We start from the raw sequence: 15,216 nt of genomic DNA on the forward strand, positions 1-15,216 counted from the left end.
TTAGTACACATTAGAAATCTTTTGAATGTTCTAATGACAGTTTTGTGGCAACTATTCTTGCCAACAGTCCAATTACAAAATTATACACTCAATCCATATAAAGAAGTGATTACTATCAACTTAGAAATGCAATGAATCCTTTCAAAATAAGACCAGAAGTCACTTAAATGATATTCAAGACCTATATGTCTTCAAAACTTCCTGAAATATGAGTAGCTTGCTAACAACATCAGTGTTATCATGGTGTATTACATGTAACAGATTTTACTGTCACTTTGTACGTATGATGTTTGCACCATCGTAGCTAGCTACTATATGTGACCACAGGAGGCATGCATACTGTCAGTACCTCTGAGTTTACAGTGTGCCCACATCAAAACTCTCGAAAACCGAGTCATTTCTGGGCAATGCATGCTAGTTGCTAATGTATACATATGGATGTCACATGCATGGACTCAATATAATATTATAGTAATTTATTTTTATAACTTGTTTGCATATCAACGATCACCATGCATGCCTAATATAATTTTATTAGTAAGTTGCTATACAGAATAGCTGGTTAGTACTTATTTGTTTGAATTTGTGCCGACTATCAATATAACTAGCATGCATAACTACCTACAGTAATAGATTTGCTAATGTACTCCAGTAAAATGCCGGGTGGTTGATGTAAATCAATTGTTCCAAGTCTGGGCATATCAGCTGTTCTGTCTGCAAAGTAAAACATTTTTAGAAAAGCAGAGTAGCAAAGTAAAGTAGTATAGCTAGTTACATGCATGCATGTTTGGCCAAATACTCCACAGAGCTGTCTAACTTCAGTATTAGCTACAAGAGTCTAGATTGTCTGCCAGGCATGAATATTTGAATCCACAAAAATCTCATTGTATTTTCCTGGACTTTGCAAAGGCCTTCGATTCTCTGCCTCACCAATGTTTACTTTTGAAGCTAAAAGCATAATAATGGTATTGGTGGGTCAATGCATGGTTTTGTTTATTTTATTACCAGAGGGCAGTGAGTTGTCATTAATGGAATTTGTTAAGATTGGTCTCCAGTACTATCAGGGGTTCCACAAGGCTCTATCCTGGCGGGACCCTTAGCTACTATATGTATATATCAATGATTTGCTCCACCTGCTGTCTGCTCTGCTATGAAAATTTTTGCAGATGATGTGGCGATGTGCTGCTCGGTGTAGTCTGTTACTGATTGTAATACCTTAACTGCAGCTTGGTGCTCTAAATGGCAGATGTATAAATCTTTCCAAATGTGAGCTGCTATGCATATTCAATAAATGTTCACCTCTTAAGCCACTGTGCTACATCAATAACTATAATCTCTGGGATACAATGGGTTTCGTCTGTCAAATATTTAGGTGTTTTTGTCAATAACAATTTATCATGGAACAATCATGTCTCACATACTTCTGCCATTAAAGCTATATACCAAAGTTTTTTTTGCACCGTCACATATACAGCATCTGCTGTACTTCCTCAAACCACAAAACATTTAGGACACTTTTTCTTCCTGTCCTGAACTATGCTTATAATTAGGAACCCCCATGCACCGGCACTCACACAAAATACACAGTTGTGATGCTCGTTTGGTTTGTGGAAGTAGATTCAACCCTCATACTTTCAACTGATGATCCAAGTCCTCAGAAGAATTGGCTGTCAGCCAAAAATATTTTGTGTTTGACCATCATGATGTGCTCCATCAACATATCTCCCTATCTTTTCATGATCATTTTACTCTCTCTGGCTACTGCTGCAACAAGATCACACGATTCACTCTCATTCTGTCATCCTTAAACTGTTAAATAGGTATATATTCATTTTTTTCTGTTTCCCGCCTTGCCTATTTTAGATGCCAGCGACTGTTGTTCTATGTAGCTAACTGTAGTCTTTTTTGCAATTTACAGTTTTTCAGTTTTTGTATATTCTAACTACTTCGTTGTGCACCTTGAGGTAGTACCCTATATATGCCTTGTTGCCTTCTGTACCACCTACCTTTTATTAAAAATTAAAATAATAGAGTCTAAATCCGTTAAATTTAATTTCCCGCGTAAATTGATTTCGCGATAATATTATCACTCCATCATCGATGGATCCCGTGTGTAGTGCCTCTCTTGGATCCGTACACCTTCCAATCCGTGACAGAGAGCATTCTTTAAAGAGATGTAATTCTGTTGGAATAGAGACACTGAAAACAAAACGTGTTTGCGGTTCTATTGAGAGCCCACCGAACCGTCTGCCGGTACCGCTGCTATTGTTGCCTTTGGAAGTACTGGTCATCGTATTACAGTATATTGTAGAGCCCATTGGACCTTTGAAAGCTTTACAGAAGTATGGCTTAGTGAGTAAGGAATGGCGGGAGATTTTGCTTGTAAACAAGCTGTGGTACAGAGTCATTGTTGACAACGAAATAAACATTTCTAAGGCTTTGAAATGGTTATGTGATCATAAATTTACTGTTGTAAAGGAAGTTGACTTTGATTGCTGGACATCAGAACATTACCAAGTCCATGCTACCACTAGAGTGAAATTGATGTTCGCAAGATTGCAAAGAGTACAGTTTCATTATTGTGACCTGAAGTCTGTTGAGTTTTTTAAGTGCTTTACAAAGCTGCAAAAGCTACACATCAGCTCGTGTGACTCATACATTGCAAGTTCTTCTCAATTGTTTAAGAACAGTCGTAATTCGCTCACTGAAATTTTATTTAGCTATGCTGGTAGTAGCTTTTGTCAGAATATAATTAAACATAATGTCATTCTTACTCAGCTTAATACATTAGATGTAGATAAATTTTATTATTACAAAAAGGACTCCATCAGTTGCCTACAGAAAAGATGCCCAAATTTGACAACTTTAAAGCTTTCATGTTGTATTGACAAGGACAATTCAGTCAGCAGGAGGAATCTAGTTGGATTTCCACACTTACAACACTTGGAAGTTTATTTTCAAACCTTTAATTACCGTGGGGACGATTCCTGGAAGAACGATGTAATGTGTTCATTGCTACATAGCTCACCACAGTTGTGGAGTTTAAGAATCATGTGGTATTCTTCATCACATTATGAGTTCATACCACTGGTCTCACCGAACCTCACAAAATTAATTATCCAGTCCTGTGGATGCTACTGTGTCAATTACCTCACAAAGTTTCTATCACAATGTACCACACTAAAAGATCTACACATCATTCGTTCACATTATATCAATGATCAAGCAATAGATGCTATTATTTCTAGTCCTGCCTTTGCAAGCATTTCATGTTTAAATGTTCACAGCACTAATGTGACAGTTGAAGGTATTAAAACTCTTCTAAATGCTGATCACAAGTTATGTTATTTAAACTTGTTACGTTGCCAGTACATACCAATGCCAGCCAGATACGTGTACACAAAAAATATAATACAGGAGTTTTACTGTGATATTGTGACAAGTGAGTCTGACTCTGATGATACAGACTGGTGAGGTGGTCAGTCTGTTATACTTGCATGCTCCATCATGAAATAATTGAATTCCATTGTTGCATATTCAGCATCATTGTGGTCTCAGTATGCAGTTTGATTTGTACATTACATAATAATGGTATTATTATATAATTTTGTCTCTTGTGACCATTTTCCAAAATTATAGTGCACAGAGAGATGATTAAGGTGGAAAAGTTGCTATGTTCGATGACAGTGCTGCCTATTCTTGAGGAAGATAACTTTTGTGTTGTATCTCTTTCCACATACACACATGCATATGACACTACTCAGACTAGCCCTGCGTCAAATATGCCTGCATAATAAGAAGCATAATAGGCTGGAGTGCTATGCCGGCATATTAGGTAGATATTTCAAACTATGGAGCTTAATTTCATGAAAATCAATCGATCCTCTCTAATAGAGCAGTCACAATAGAGCACTCAAATGCATTGTATAGATCAATGCTCTCTAAGAACAGTCACTTTATAGTGAAATACTCTAATAGAGCATTCACTGATTAAAATGCTTCAAACTAGATAATTGACGAAATACTGAAAATCGTTGCTACTTTAGGAGCATATTGCAAGCACAATAGGAACACTGAAGGAGTATAATGGGTGAAAATTTCTGAAAGCATTTTGAGCAAAGTTTTGAGCATATTTGACTTATGCCTAACTCAGACCAATACAATACATATATCATGCATGATACACAGAGTTTGGGTACTAGTTACTCATTTACTTTCATCAGTTCATTACAAACTTTTACAGTTATATACTTTTGTAAATGTAACTAGCAGTTAAGTTACTAGTAATTATGTGACCTGATTTTGGAAGAACAGTCTTAATTTTACATGTGAAATACATAGAAATCTACACTTACATGTGTCACCACTAAGGCACTTATGCACCTGTTAAAATATTCGCAGAATTTCTTGTAATTCAGGGTATTGACTACTGATCTAATCACTGTAAAATGAGTAGAAGTTTGTAATGTCTTGTACTAATCATTAATACCTATTCCAGTTGTGAAAAATTATTGTGACATTAAAAAGACTTATTTTCTGAAATCCGGTCACATTCTCCTTTGGTTAAACAATATAGCATTACTTAGTTTAAAAATTGATTCAGCAACTGTTATGCTAAAAAACTAAAGCCCTTATTTTCAATATCAATTGTACCACTCAAGTGCAGCTACTATTGAAAGTGCAGCTTTAGCCAAGGAAATATGGTATTAATTTTTTTCACCTAGAGGTAGATTTTGGAGGTAAGTTACTTACGGTTGTATATGATCACTGGACTGGACTACTAGACTTCCTTTTTCACCAAATATTGGTCAACTGGCTATTGTTTGTTGTAAGAATATGCTCCCCTATTCTTATGTAGTTGGACCACTCCCACCTCCACACACAAAAGAAAGCAGTGTAGTCATGTCAGAATATGTCAGCAACTATACAGGGTGTATGTATCGCCTACCAAGGATGGAATAGCAAGACAGTCACTTACGTTTGCTGACTAAAACATGCCAGTGAGTATATACTTTCATTTAAACACATTGATGTAGTTAACAGCTGTCTTTCTCAAGATTGACTGGCAAATGATACCTGCTCATTGTGTTATTTGTGCTAAAATGCACAGGTAGTGCAAAGTAGACAGGTCTACTTGATATTCTATATTAAATGTAGCAACAACTACAAACCAATTCCCAAAATATGTGCTTAAAAGGCAGAAGAAAGAAAAAAAAACTTGAGTCCAGTAGTGCAGTACAGATATTGTATACAACCGTTACTTACACCCTTCTCATATTAACTTAGACCCTTTTCATGTTTATTACGCCAACCAACACTGGTAGCGTAAATACTTTTTGGACAGTTGTAACTATGTAGTTATGTATACTATGGATGTAACTTTAAAGGCAATAATTATGTAATAAGTAGTAATGTGGTTATGTCATGCTCTAAATTTAACTATATAAAGCATAATATATTTCATGCATACTGCACAAAACATTTGTATATTATAGGTACAACACTAACATGCATATTATGTGTGATTTACCATAAAACAGCCATAGCATTAAATTTTATGAGTGTAATATGTACATTTTGGGTTCTTGCTTTTGGGTATGCTTGCATGTAGAAATCTTGTTTGGAAGATTTGAGTTGCAAAATGTGAGCTATATGCACACTGTATAGTAAAACATTATTACTAGATGTGGTGCCAAAATTTGATCACACAGTACAAGAACATTTCAATTACCAGGCTGATATCGATGCTGTAGCCACTTGGCGATATATGCTGCCTCGCTAACTGATCATGATGCCTCCAGCCAAGCATACATAACTCAACTACATATGGTTAATAACACTTTATGCAGTGGTTATATATTTGTATGCTGCTGTGAGACAATTAGGTACAGACAACTGCATGCTTATTGGTTCTTGTGAAGTCACAGTAACAAGCCAGGGCAGAGATTCTATACTCAATTATCCTCCACACTCATCCTATTTTTTATGGACAGTGTAATTATATACTGTATGTAGCTAAGCAGTTAACAGTTTTGTATGTTGAACATTTAGTTAGAGAACACTTTTAAAGTGTTGCACCATGCAGAAAGTTGTATATAATACAGTTTGATTTTGGAAAAGCACTTTTCACATGATCTAATTTAAAACAATCTCACCAATAAATCTTTTTAGGAGATAAAAGTTCATATGATATAGTCCAATGCCTAGCTAACAGATCAGCAATAATACATGTGAATATATTAGAGTATTGTAGTTTACATTAAAGTGGTACATTGGTACATGTGTATGTAGCATGTACATTATGTTTACTATAATTTATATATTGCATACCATATATGGAATTATGCATGTATGTATCAACATACATATCAAGTGTGTGTGTGCGTGTGTGCATGCGTACGTATATGTATAGCCAACAAATTTCTAGTTCTGTATTCACAGCCATAACTTCATCAATCAAAAATGCCTATAGACAAATTATAAATAATTATGTGAGTACTGGTTTGTGCAAAATCTACATAATACCATATAAAATATGTAGCCATATTTCATGAAACATTTGGACTTACAGCTATAATTATACAGTTAACATTATGTGTATGTGACTATCTCTGGGAAAACTGGTCCAAGGGGTTGGGGGGGAGGGAATTAATGTGGTAGTGAAGCTTCCCCCCTCCGAAATTTTACTATGCTAGCTAGCTAGAAGGCTATTCAAGTAAGAAGCTTTACAGTACAGGTATAATTGCATCTAATTATGCATGGGCAATGAAAAGATGGAAAGAGCAAGAAGGGAAGAGCTAATCTCTAAAACAAGAGGGAATCAAAATTATATTTCAGCAGTAAAACTGCTTAAAAGTTGCAAATCTATACCTTTTATGTACTGTGAATCATAATACATCAATTCTTTTTAAAGGCAAATTACTTTTTAGGGTTTATGTGTAGTGGTCTAGTGGGACTTGATGTTTGAGTTGAAATTATATAATCCAGCCCCTAACTCTACACTCATACACAGAACACTAAAAGTCCATAATAGAGAACTTTTGGTGCTATCATGTACTTACTGTGGTTGAAAGTATTAACAATTTCCTTAAATGAAGGTCGTTTTGTAGGAGAATCAGCCCAAGTAGTTTGCATCATTGCAAACCTAAAAATGAAATAAAATCAATGTGATGCTGATAATCATATCTATACCAAGCCAGCCAAGTTGTGAAAAAGGTGCAGCCCCCAAAATGAAAAAGAAATTGTGAAACCAAAAGTGGCAGCCAAGAAATGACATGCAATGCTGTTATAGCTATAATCATTTTAATGCATGATCACCATTGGCATTGCAGTCTTTCTTTGCCACCATGCACCTTTAATTTTACAATTTTTTCACCCTGGTCTTTTTCACAGCTTAGATAGTTTAGCTGTGTCACCCTGCGGGTACAACCAAATCACCCTGTAGAGGGTTCAGCTATGTTGCAAGTCACTCTCAAGAGAGTTCAGCTACATAAAAAGTCACCCTATAGAGTTAGTTAAACTCCCTTGTAGAGATCAACCACACTATAGCGAGTTCAGCTACATAACAAGTCACCCTGTAAGGCGTTTAGTCAGCTATGTAACAAGTCATCCTGTAGAGTTCAGCTACATAACAAATCACTTTGTAGCCCTTCCAATTACATTACCACTCTCTATAGCATTTAGTCACCTGAAGTTACAGGGCACCGAGAATGTGATGCCATGAGAGTTTATAAATTGAAACCGCCATATGGTGGTTGTGGTGGTGAGAGGGTTTTAATTAATTAATGTGTATTTAAATTTCTAAATATATACAGTATCCATAATCCTATGCCATTCATGTAACTATATGTAGGTGATGTCACTAAAGAACATGAGCTGTGTTAAGCCTTGTATTATCCCACATGTTTACCACAAAGGTGCGAACTATAAATGTTTGTAGTAACTGTCATACTGGCTATACATGTAATGGCACCATTTCAGATTCTACAGGACATTTGACTTACTGACTACAAAACGGAATGAATTTGTACATAATGCAGCATGTAGCATCAGTATACAGTGCCCTACAGCATAGGTACCTGTCCTATGGTGCAGGAGTTTCACATGTTATGCATTCAAGTAAGGTGATAGATTGTTGTGACTGATACATGTACATTCCTTACATGCCATTAGTTACACTATTAAATTCTGTATACTTAATGATATTTTATTCTTATTAAAACTTTACAGTGGCCTCTGACAGCAACATGTGTTGCATCCTTTGGATTACCTAACAAACTGGAACTTGAGACTTAACAATTAATTAACCTAGCTAACAATAAGGTAAAACAAAAATGGACCAAAGCACTGAAGTAATTCATGTTAGCCTACATGCATACCTAAAACAATATACCTTGTCTTCAACCTGGTGTACAAATGGTTGTTGTGAATGGGAAATAGTACAATGGCTGTGATGAATTGTCAATTGCTGTGTGAAATAGAGCATGTGTAGATCAAAGGTGTTCATTTGCAGTGCAGAAGGAGACAAGGATAGCATTGGCTATTGTGTACAAAGAAAATGTTACTGTCTTGGTGGTTAGCTAAGACATTGGTAGTTAGTTTTATATCATGAACAAGTGGTGCTTAATTAAACATCCCACCCTCACCCCACCCTCAGACCTACAACCCTTGAGTATCGTGTTTAAAAATCAGTCATAAACCCTTGTGGACATGTTCTTAGTGCATTATTATGTGGACCTACAATACCTTACCATTCCATGTACAGTTAGGAGTTCTTCCTGCAGGTGTAATATCTCTAATTGTTGTATTAAAACCTATGAGTAAGTGATCAATGTTTAAGTTACAAATCAGGTACATACAAAGTATTTTTATAATACCAGTTGTGGCAATACCAGCACAGCACTGATTGTTACTTACATCTTACACTAGGGCTGAAATGATCAGGTATGGGGCAAAGTACATTGAAAGTATTTAAGTAAAGCATATTTTTGAGATTTACTTAAGTACAAGTAAGCTTATGTACATAAATACAATGCAAGTACTTATGATAGTATTTAAGTACAAGTACCCATATAAAGAGAAATGAGAAATTACAATTAAACTATTCTTATCACTTAGTGTTTAAAATCTCATGATTGTATCATGTATGTGTAGTTTCTACAAATATCACCTGTGAAAACCTGGCATGATGAATGGCATATTCAAAGAATGATTACTATTAATTTTGCTATGCAGTGGTGTGAAAAATTGATATCGTGATAATTTTACATTGGTTGTCCATGAAATTCAAACACACAAATCATGGTATTAATTTTATGAAAATACACTTTCATTGGCTGTACTTTCAAGTATGGAGTGTTTTTCCCCTTTTTTGATTTTCTTGGTCAACCAACTTGAAATCAACTATAGTTAGTATCTCAACAGATCTATAAGTAGAGGGACTCGGGTGAGTCCTTATTACAGTATGGCCATTAATCCCAATGTCAGTTTCTGCATTTCACAAGTATGTCCATGCAGCTCTATGCATATATGAGAGAACTTAATTGTACTTCAAAGTATTTTTAAGTACTTCAAGTATCTTAAAAACCTTGCTTCACTCAATTTTTAAAATCCACAAATATCCTTGTGCTAGCTAGGTCTCTAGCCTACACTTATACTTAAGTCTTAAGCAGTGTACGTATTTTAAAATCCACGAAGATCCAAGGGCGTGGTCTCTAACCGACTTAGAAAATGTATGCGTTTTATAAGGGTATATAGGTGTAGTCATTGTGGGATTGGGTTATATGTCGTACTAAAATCATCACACAATGTTAAAATAATCACGGAAGACTGAACATGCTTTGTTGAAGTGTTGAAAAATCAACGCTTGCACCACTTCCTTTCACAAGTTAGACATGGATCTGGTACAGCTGGGAAACAGCAGTCTTAAAACACTCAAAAAACAGATGGGCGCTAAACAGAATTTTCCGTGATATTTCTGAACTTCTCCGTTCATTGTAACAAATGCATGTACAACTTTAGATTGTACCTCCCATAATTGAATTCTTTTGAGCATGCCTATAAAATGAATAGAGTGGTTAACTATATGTTGGCCTGGGTGACTGGTTGTCCATTGCAGGCTATTAGCCTGAATATGCTTGGAGGGAGCATTGCAAATCAATGATTGAAAGTGAGATTTGTGATGCTTGAGGTCTTTCTGCTAGTAGGCTTCTAACCATTTTAAGAACCTGCTAGCAGGTCTCTTAGTGGATTTTAAATACCTCATTATCCTCCAAAAATCAAAGCATATTATGCACACTATTTTCTAAGTACTGTACCAGTACATTACATTTGTACAAAAAGTAAATGAATAAAAGTACTCTAAAAGGCGTACTTAAGTGCACTTAAGTATAAGTACCAATGTACTTTGCCCCAAGCCAGGAAATGATCATGGATTTTTAGTATTCGAGTACTCTCTAGCATTAACAGTCAAGTACTCACAAATATTTGCTACTATTAGCCATACCTATGTGACATGTTTTGCAACATATACCATATGTAGTTTAAAACTTCTCAAGTAACAGCGATGCTAAATACACTGCATTAAAGTACCCAGTAAATGTTCCTGACAAGCAAAGCACTTTAAACTGCACAAATCAAACTTTACAGCATCACTAACTGATAACAAATGCATCATGTGAGCTGATAAATATAGGATCACGTGATCTCAGTGAGTACTCAAGTACCAAGTTTGCTATCCAAGTACTGAAGTCCTTGCAGTATTTGTTTCAGCCCTGTCTTATACCATGGCAATAGTATAATTATATTAGTGAACTAAATGTAGGCATTAAGACACATAATAATAATGTGCCAGTCAAGGTTGCATATACAAAACAGCTGTTGATTCTGATGCAAAAAGCTCTGACACCACAAGGGATGTAGCTAAGTATCACTACAACATGGGTGGCTAGAATGTACAGTATTAGCAATGAGTCTACAGTTACATACTCACCACATCTGATATAGATAAAGGCTGCGGAGGTACAAATTTGTGTAACAACTTTTACCATGGTTTTTTTTCCCCGGGCTGGATGGACTGCCCTTGCCTACCACCCCCAGCACAAAGAAAGCATGTGCTGGACAACTGAATAAAAAGGACCAGATTGCTGAAAGTTTAAAAGTCCCTGTGCTCATCAATGCGGCCCATCTCAGGAGAGGCATCAGAGGAGCGATGCAAGATGGACCTACTTCCACATATGCACATTGTAGCTGACCGAAGTAGAGAAAAAGACAATGTGCATCGGATAAAAGCCAGAGTCTGACTGTAACTAGTAGAGCCGCGGCGAGATAGATGGTCAGCCAAACGACGGTACAAAACTATTGCCTCCCTTCCCATACCTCCAGTGGTCGCAAACACAAGGGGAGTGAAGGAGGCCTGCTCAACCTCTCTGACACGGTCACCATACTCACGTTTCTTCTGTGCTTCGTGACGTCGATACAAAGAGAGGACACTGGTGTTGCAGTAGCTTGGTGCATTAGGATGAAACACCCTTACGTCAAAAAAGGCACTTTGCCGCTGCCCCCAGAATCCCCTAGCATGTATGTCTGCCCTAGCCTCATCCTGACTGTTGGCAGTCTTAGGTGCAATGATCTCCCCAGTAAGTGGCTGTAAAGGTGGCTCTAGGGCCACACCATGATTTGTCTTGGAAAGCCACTTTGCAGCCACTGTGTCTTGGAAAGCCACTCTGCAGTGAAAGCCACTCTGCAGTGACTTTTACCATGGTTGGGTGCTCATAGCAATGGCTAAAGCAAACAGTTCCTGAGCTGCAATCAAGATCTGTAATCCTGATAAAATTGACATCTGCAGTCACTGGCCTAAATATCAGCACCAATTAAAAATCATACACAACTATTTAAGTGACACTATACAGTCTAAATTAGCACATTCCAACACCAGCAGTGGATTGTGCCACTACTTTAATATATCCCATAAACTATGCTGCATACTCTGTATATACAGGTCATTACATAATGTGAACATAGATCAAAAATATTAATTAATGTACACCATTAAATACTCAAACTCATACAAACAAGCTTTCACAAAATACAACCAGCATAATGTTCACATAAGAGCTGATTAATTATCATATATTATCCATTTACAAATGATACAGGTTATTGCAATGGAGGAGTGATTACATGGCTAATACACATGGTGCATGTCAGTACTTAGTGTGTAAGGAGCTAGTGTGCTTGGATACAATGCTAGGAAATTGTACATACTGTGATCAACTGAACACTCATTATAGGAAAGCAACAGTATTGGGAAATGCATACAAGTGCAGGCCCTTAGCACCCATTGTATGATAAGCATAATATTATGTATATATTGAGTAATTTAACGTACACACACACACAAACATAGTTGCATACATTTCACTAGCTCCTTCACTACTAGTATATCCCAGTTGATAACAAACTGCTGTGGCAGCATTTTCAGAGATTGTTGTACCACAAAGTGTATACCATTGGTCAAATATAAACACTTCCAGTCTTCCCTCTGAACGATATGGACCATCCACTAGTCTCACACCTCCCTCATACTGAAAGGCTGGTTCAGGTGCTGCAAGTACATATACAATGGTAACTGTGGCATTACTATGTATCATTGTTTTGGCTAAGCACGTGTGATTATATTATTCTATTTCACTTGCACCTAAAAGTTTTTGTCCATGCTTTTGTGAAACAGACAGTCATACCTCATCAAAGTGTCATCTGTAGACAATGAGTATTGTCTATTTGAATTTCCACCAATATTCATATGTTTACATTTGTTATCAAGTTATATACCAGTCCATAAAAATAATCAAAGTCAGTTTGTAGAAAAGTCCAGCCAGTTAATGATGAAATACAATGATATCATTTAGTGTCATCTATACACATAAATCATTCATCTAATTATAAAAAAAACCATTACCCTGAGGAGCACTACTGATTACAAGGGACAGGGCAAGCTGATCCTCTAATGTTACAAACTCTTTGTCTAGAAATTTTCAATTCATTAAAGAATGCCCCCAGTTACTCTATATGCTTCAAGTTTGTTGCAAATTAAATACTTGTGGGGGACTTTATCAAAGGCTTTATGGATCTAGGTACAGGAAACCAATGTTTTTGCCAGCATCAAAACAGTTGGTCCAATTCCAATGGTTTACCACTCTTGGTAGTTGCAGATCACAAGATGTACATGTCCTAGAGTAAAATCTGCATTTTACATCAGATAATATACAATTCAACCCAGGTGTTCGATAAACTAAGTTTTGATGATGGCTTCAAGCATTTTGTATATAACAGATGTGAGACTCAATAGATAGTAGTTGCCTACAGCCCTTCTTGATAATTGGTTCAACATTGACATCCTAGGCCTTCCATGATTTGGGTAAAATGGCCTCATCAAGCGATAGTTTTGTCAGGGGTAGAACTAAACATGATGTGCTGTTACAAAGCTAAGTATATACTGATGCAGAATATGGTCAATCATATAGATTTCAAATGATTAATCACAACAATGTACTTGCATACAATGGTAAAGTAAAATAACAGAATTGTGACTGAATCCAATGACTTAAAAAGCTGCAACTAGCTGATTTAGTGTAAGTTTTTATAAAACATATCCAGAATTGTATACAGCACATACGCATACGTACAAATTTTTGAGGGACACAATTTTTGCAGATTTAATTTCATGATTGCTTGATTGTCTGCAAAATACGTTACAAAATAGGTAAACTGAGTGAAAAATTAGTGATCCTTGGAAATAAAACAGTGAAAATACTGAAATTAGTTAATCCACAAAAATTATATACCTCTAAAATATGTACATATAATAGTAACAGCATTTCTGTATGACTTACAGCAGGTTACTGCAACATCTCTATTGTGTGTACATGGACTGGTCAATGAATTGAACTCAAAATGTTCACAACGAAGTATGTGATTGTCGTTATCTTCACAATTAACTTAAGAGAAAAGTATAGGACCATTTCCAATACCATATCTATACACATGAGGTGTGTGTATTAAGTCATATAATATACATAAGCACATTCATAGAAACACATACACACATTATATATCTCAGAGGAGGGTGTAGCATAAATTTAGTCCCTATCAGTGGCAGATTTAGGGTGTTTTTAAGTGGGAGTTTCTGAAAATTAATATAAATTATATTACAGAGAAGAAATACTGAACTGAAACAATAGGGCATCTGAGGACATGCCTCTAGATAATTTTCCCCAGAAGCTGTAAGATGTTCATGGTTGATACTAAAATGCAACTATATAGCTGTTCTGAAAGATGCTCCAATTTCCCCCTGGGATGGGCAATGCCCCCTATAGAATTCACATAGTAGCAATGGAAACTCAGTAGTTGTGTACCAAGAGCAACTATGCTATTTTTGTTGAAAATTAATTGTATGCTCCAGTGCATGCATTTACTATTTTAGACAAATAATGCAGATTCCTAAAAAGCTGAGTTCAAAGTACAATGTAGGGAATTTAGTAGCTATAGATTAAGATATTGTGCCGTATAGTAGGATTTTTTTGAGGGGAAAATTTTTGGTGGATTGCCACCATCCAAAATTTCAAGGAAGGAAGTGGTTGCTTCTTTATGATAATTTTATACTGAAACAATGACATTTTGATGAGCTGCAAATTACAATTTTTGTGGATAGCTGCTAATCTGCAAGTCACAAAAAATTCTATTTCAAAAACCCTGGTTAGCTATGGCTTTAGAATGAAGTATAGGGATTAAATGTCCATTAGTATATATGCAAGTGTCCTCTCTTTTTCACTACTTTTAGCTATTCCCTTGTTTCACGATTTTTTTCTTTGATCCCTAATCTAACTTAAAATTCCTACTTATTCCTGTTACTTGTATATACCAAACCTTAAAATTATGGCAAATAATATTCTCTGGTATTGCTTTTGCAGTGCAGGTGCATATACAAATTATATTGACACAGATTTCACTGCATTGTACTATAAAAAGCAATTACACATGCTTACCCAAGAGAAACTGCTTCACCAAATCTTTCTGCCCAAGCATAACCCAATTGTCGACAGGCAGTGTTTGCACTCTCTGGTATAAATCCATCATAGCATACGGTACCCCATTCATTAGCAGCCAAGGTGTATATTTCCAATCTGCCAGATAGCTGGCTCACTAATGACCCATCCA

At 36.1% G+C, this 15,216-nt stretch overlaps 2 protein-coding genes across 3 annotated transcripts; one reads left to right on the top strand and one right to left on the bottom strand.

Annotated features, from left to right (window-relative positions):
- The first annotated feature begins 2,066 nt into the window (after window positions 1–2,066).
- On the top strand, window positions 2,067–8,102 carry LOC136239153 (uncharacterized). 2 transcript variants are annotated; one of them, XM_066029888.1, is made up of 3 exons: window positions 2,067–5,000; window positions 7,853–7,916; window positions 7,981–8,102. In XM_066029888.1, the coding sequence occupies exon 1, from the start codon at window positions 2,101–2,103 to the stop codon at window positions 3,472–3,474; it is 1,374 nt and encodes a 457-aa protein (XP_065885960.1). In that variant the 5' UTR covers window positions 2,067–2,100; the 3' UTR covers window positions 3,475–5,000; window positions 7,853–7,916; window positions 7,981–8,102. The 2 variants fall into 2 exon arrangements, with proteins under 2 accessions (XP_065885960.1, XP_065885961.1); XM_066029889.1 differs by lacking the exons at window positions 7,853–7,916; window positions 7,981–8,102 and adding an exon at window positions 5,058–5,412.
- On the bottom strand, window positions 6,165–15,084 carry LOC136239273 (galectin-3-binding protein-like). The gene is made up of 7 exons (XM_066030002.1): window positions 15,045–15,084; window positions 12,397–12,604; window positions 11,749–11,853; window positions 10,991–11,037; window positions 8,751–8,813; window positions 7,062–7,144; window positions 6,165–6,466 (listed from the first exon to the last, which is right to left on the bottom strand). The coding sequence occupies exons 1-6, from the start codon at window positions 15,082–15,084 to the stop codon at window positions 7,134–7,136; spliced, it is 474 nt and encodes a 157-aa protein (XP_065886074.1). The 3' UTR covers window positions 6,165–6,466; window positions 7,062–7,133.
- Window positions 15,085–15,216: the final 132 nt, after the last annotated feature.

The sequence above is a fragment of the Dysidea avara genome, chromosome 11 (genome assembly GCF_963678975.1).
Source record: "Dysidea avara chromosome 11, odDysAvar1.4, whole genome shotgun sequence".
Classification (NCBI taxonomy): domain Eukaryota; kingdom Metazoa; phylum Porifera; class Demospongiae; order Dictyoceratida; family Dysideidae; genus Dysidea; species Dysidea avara.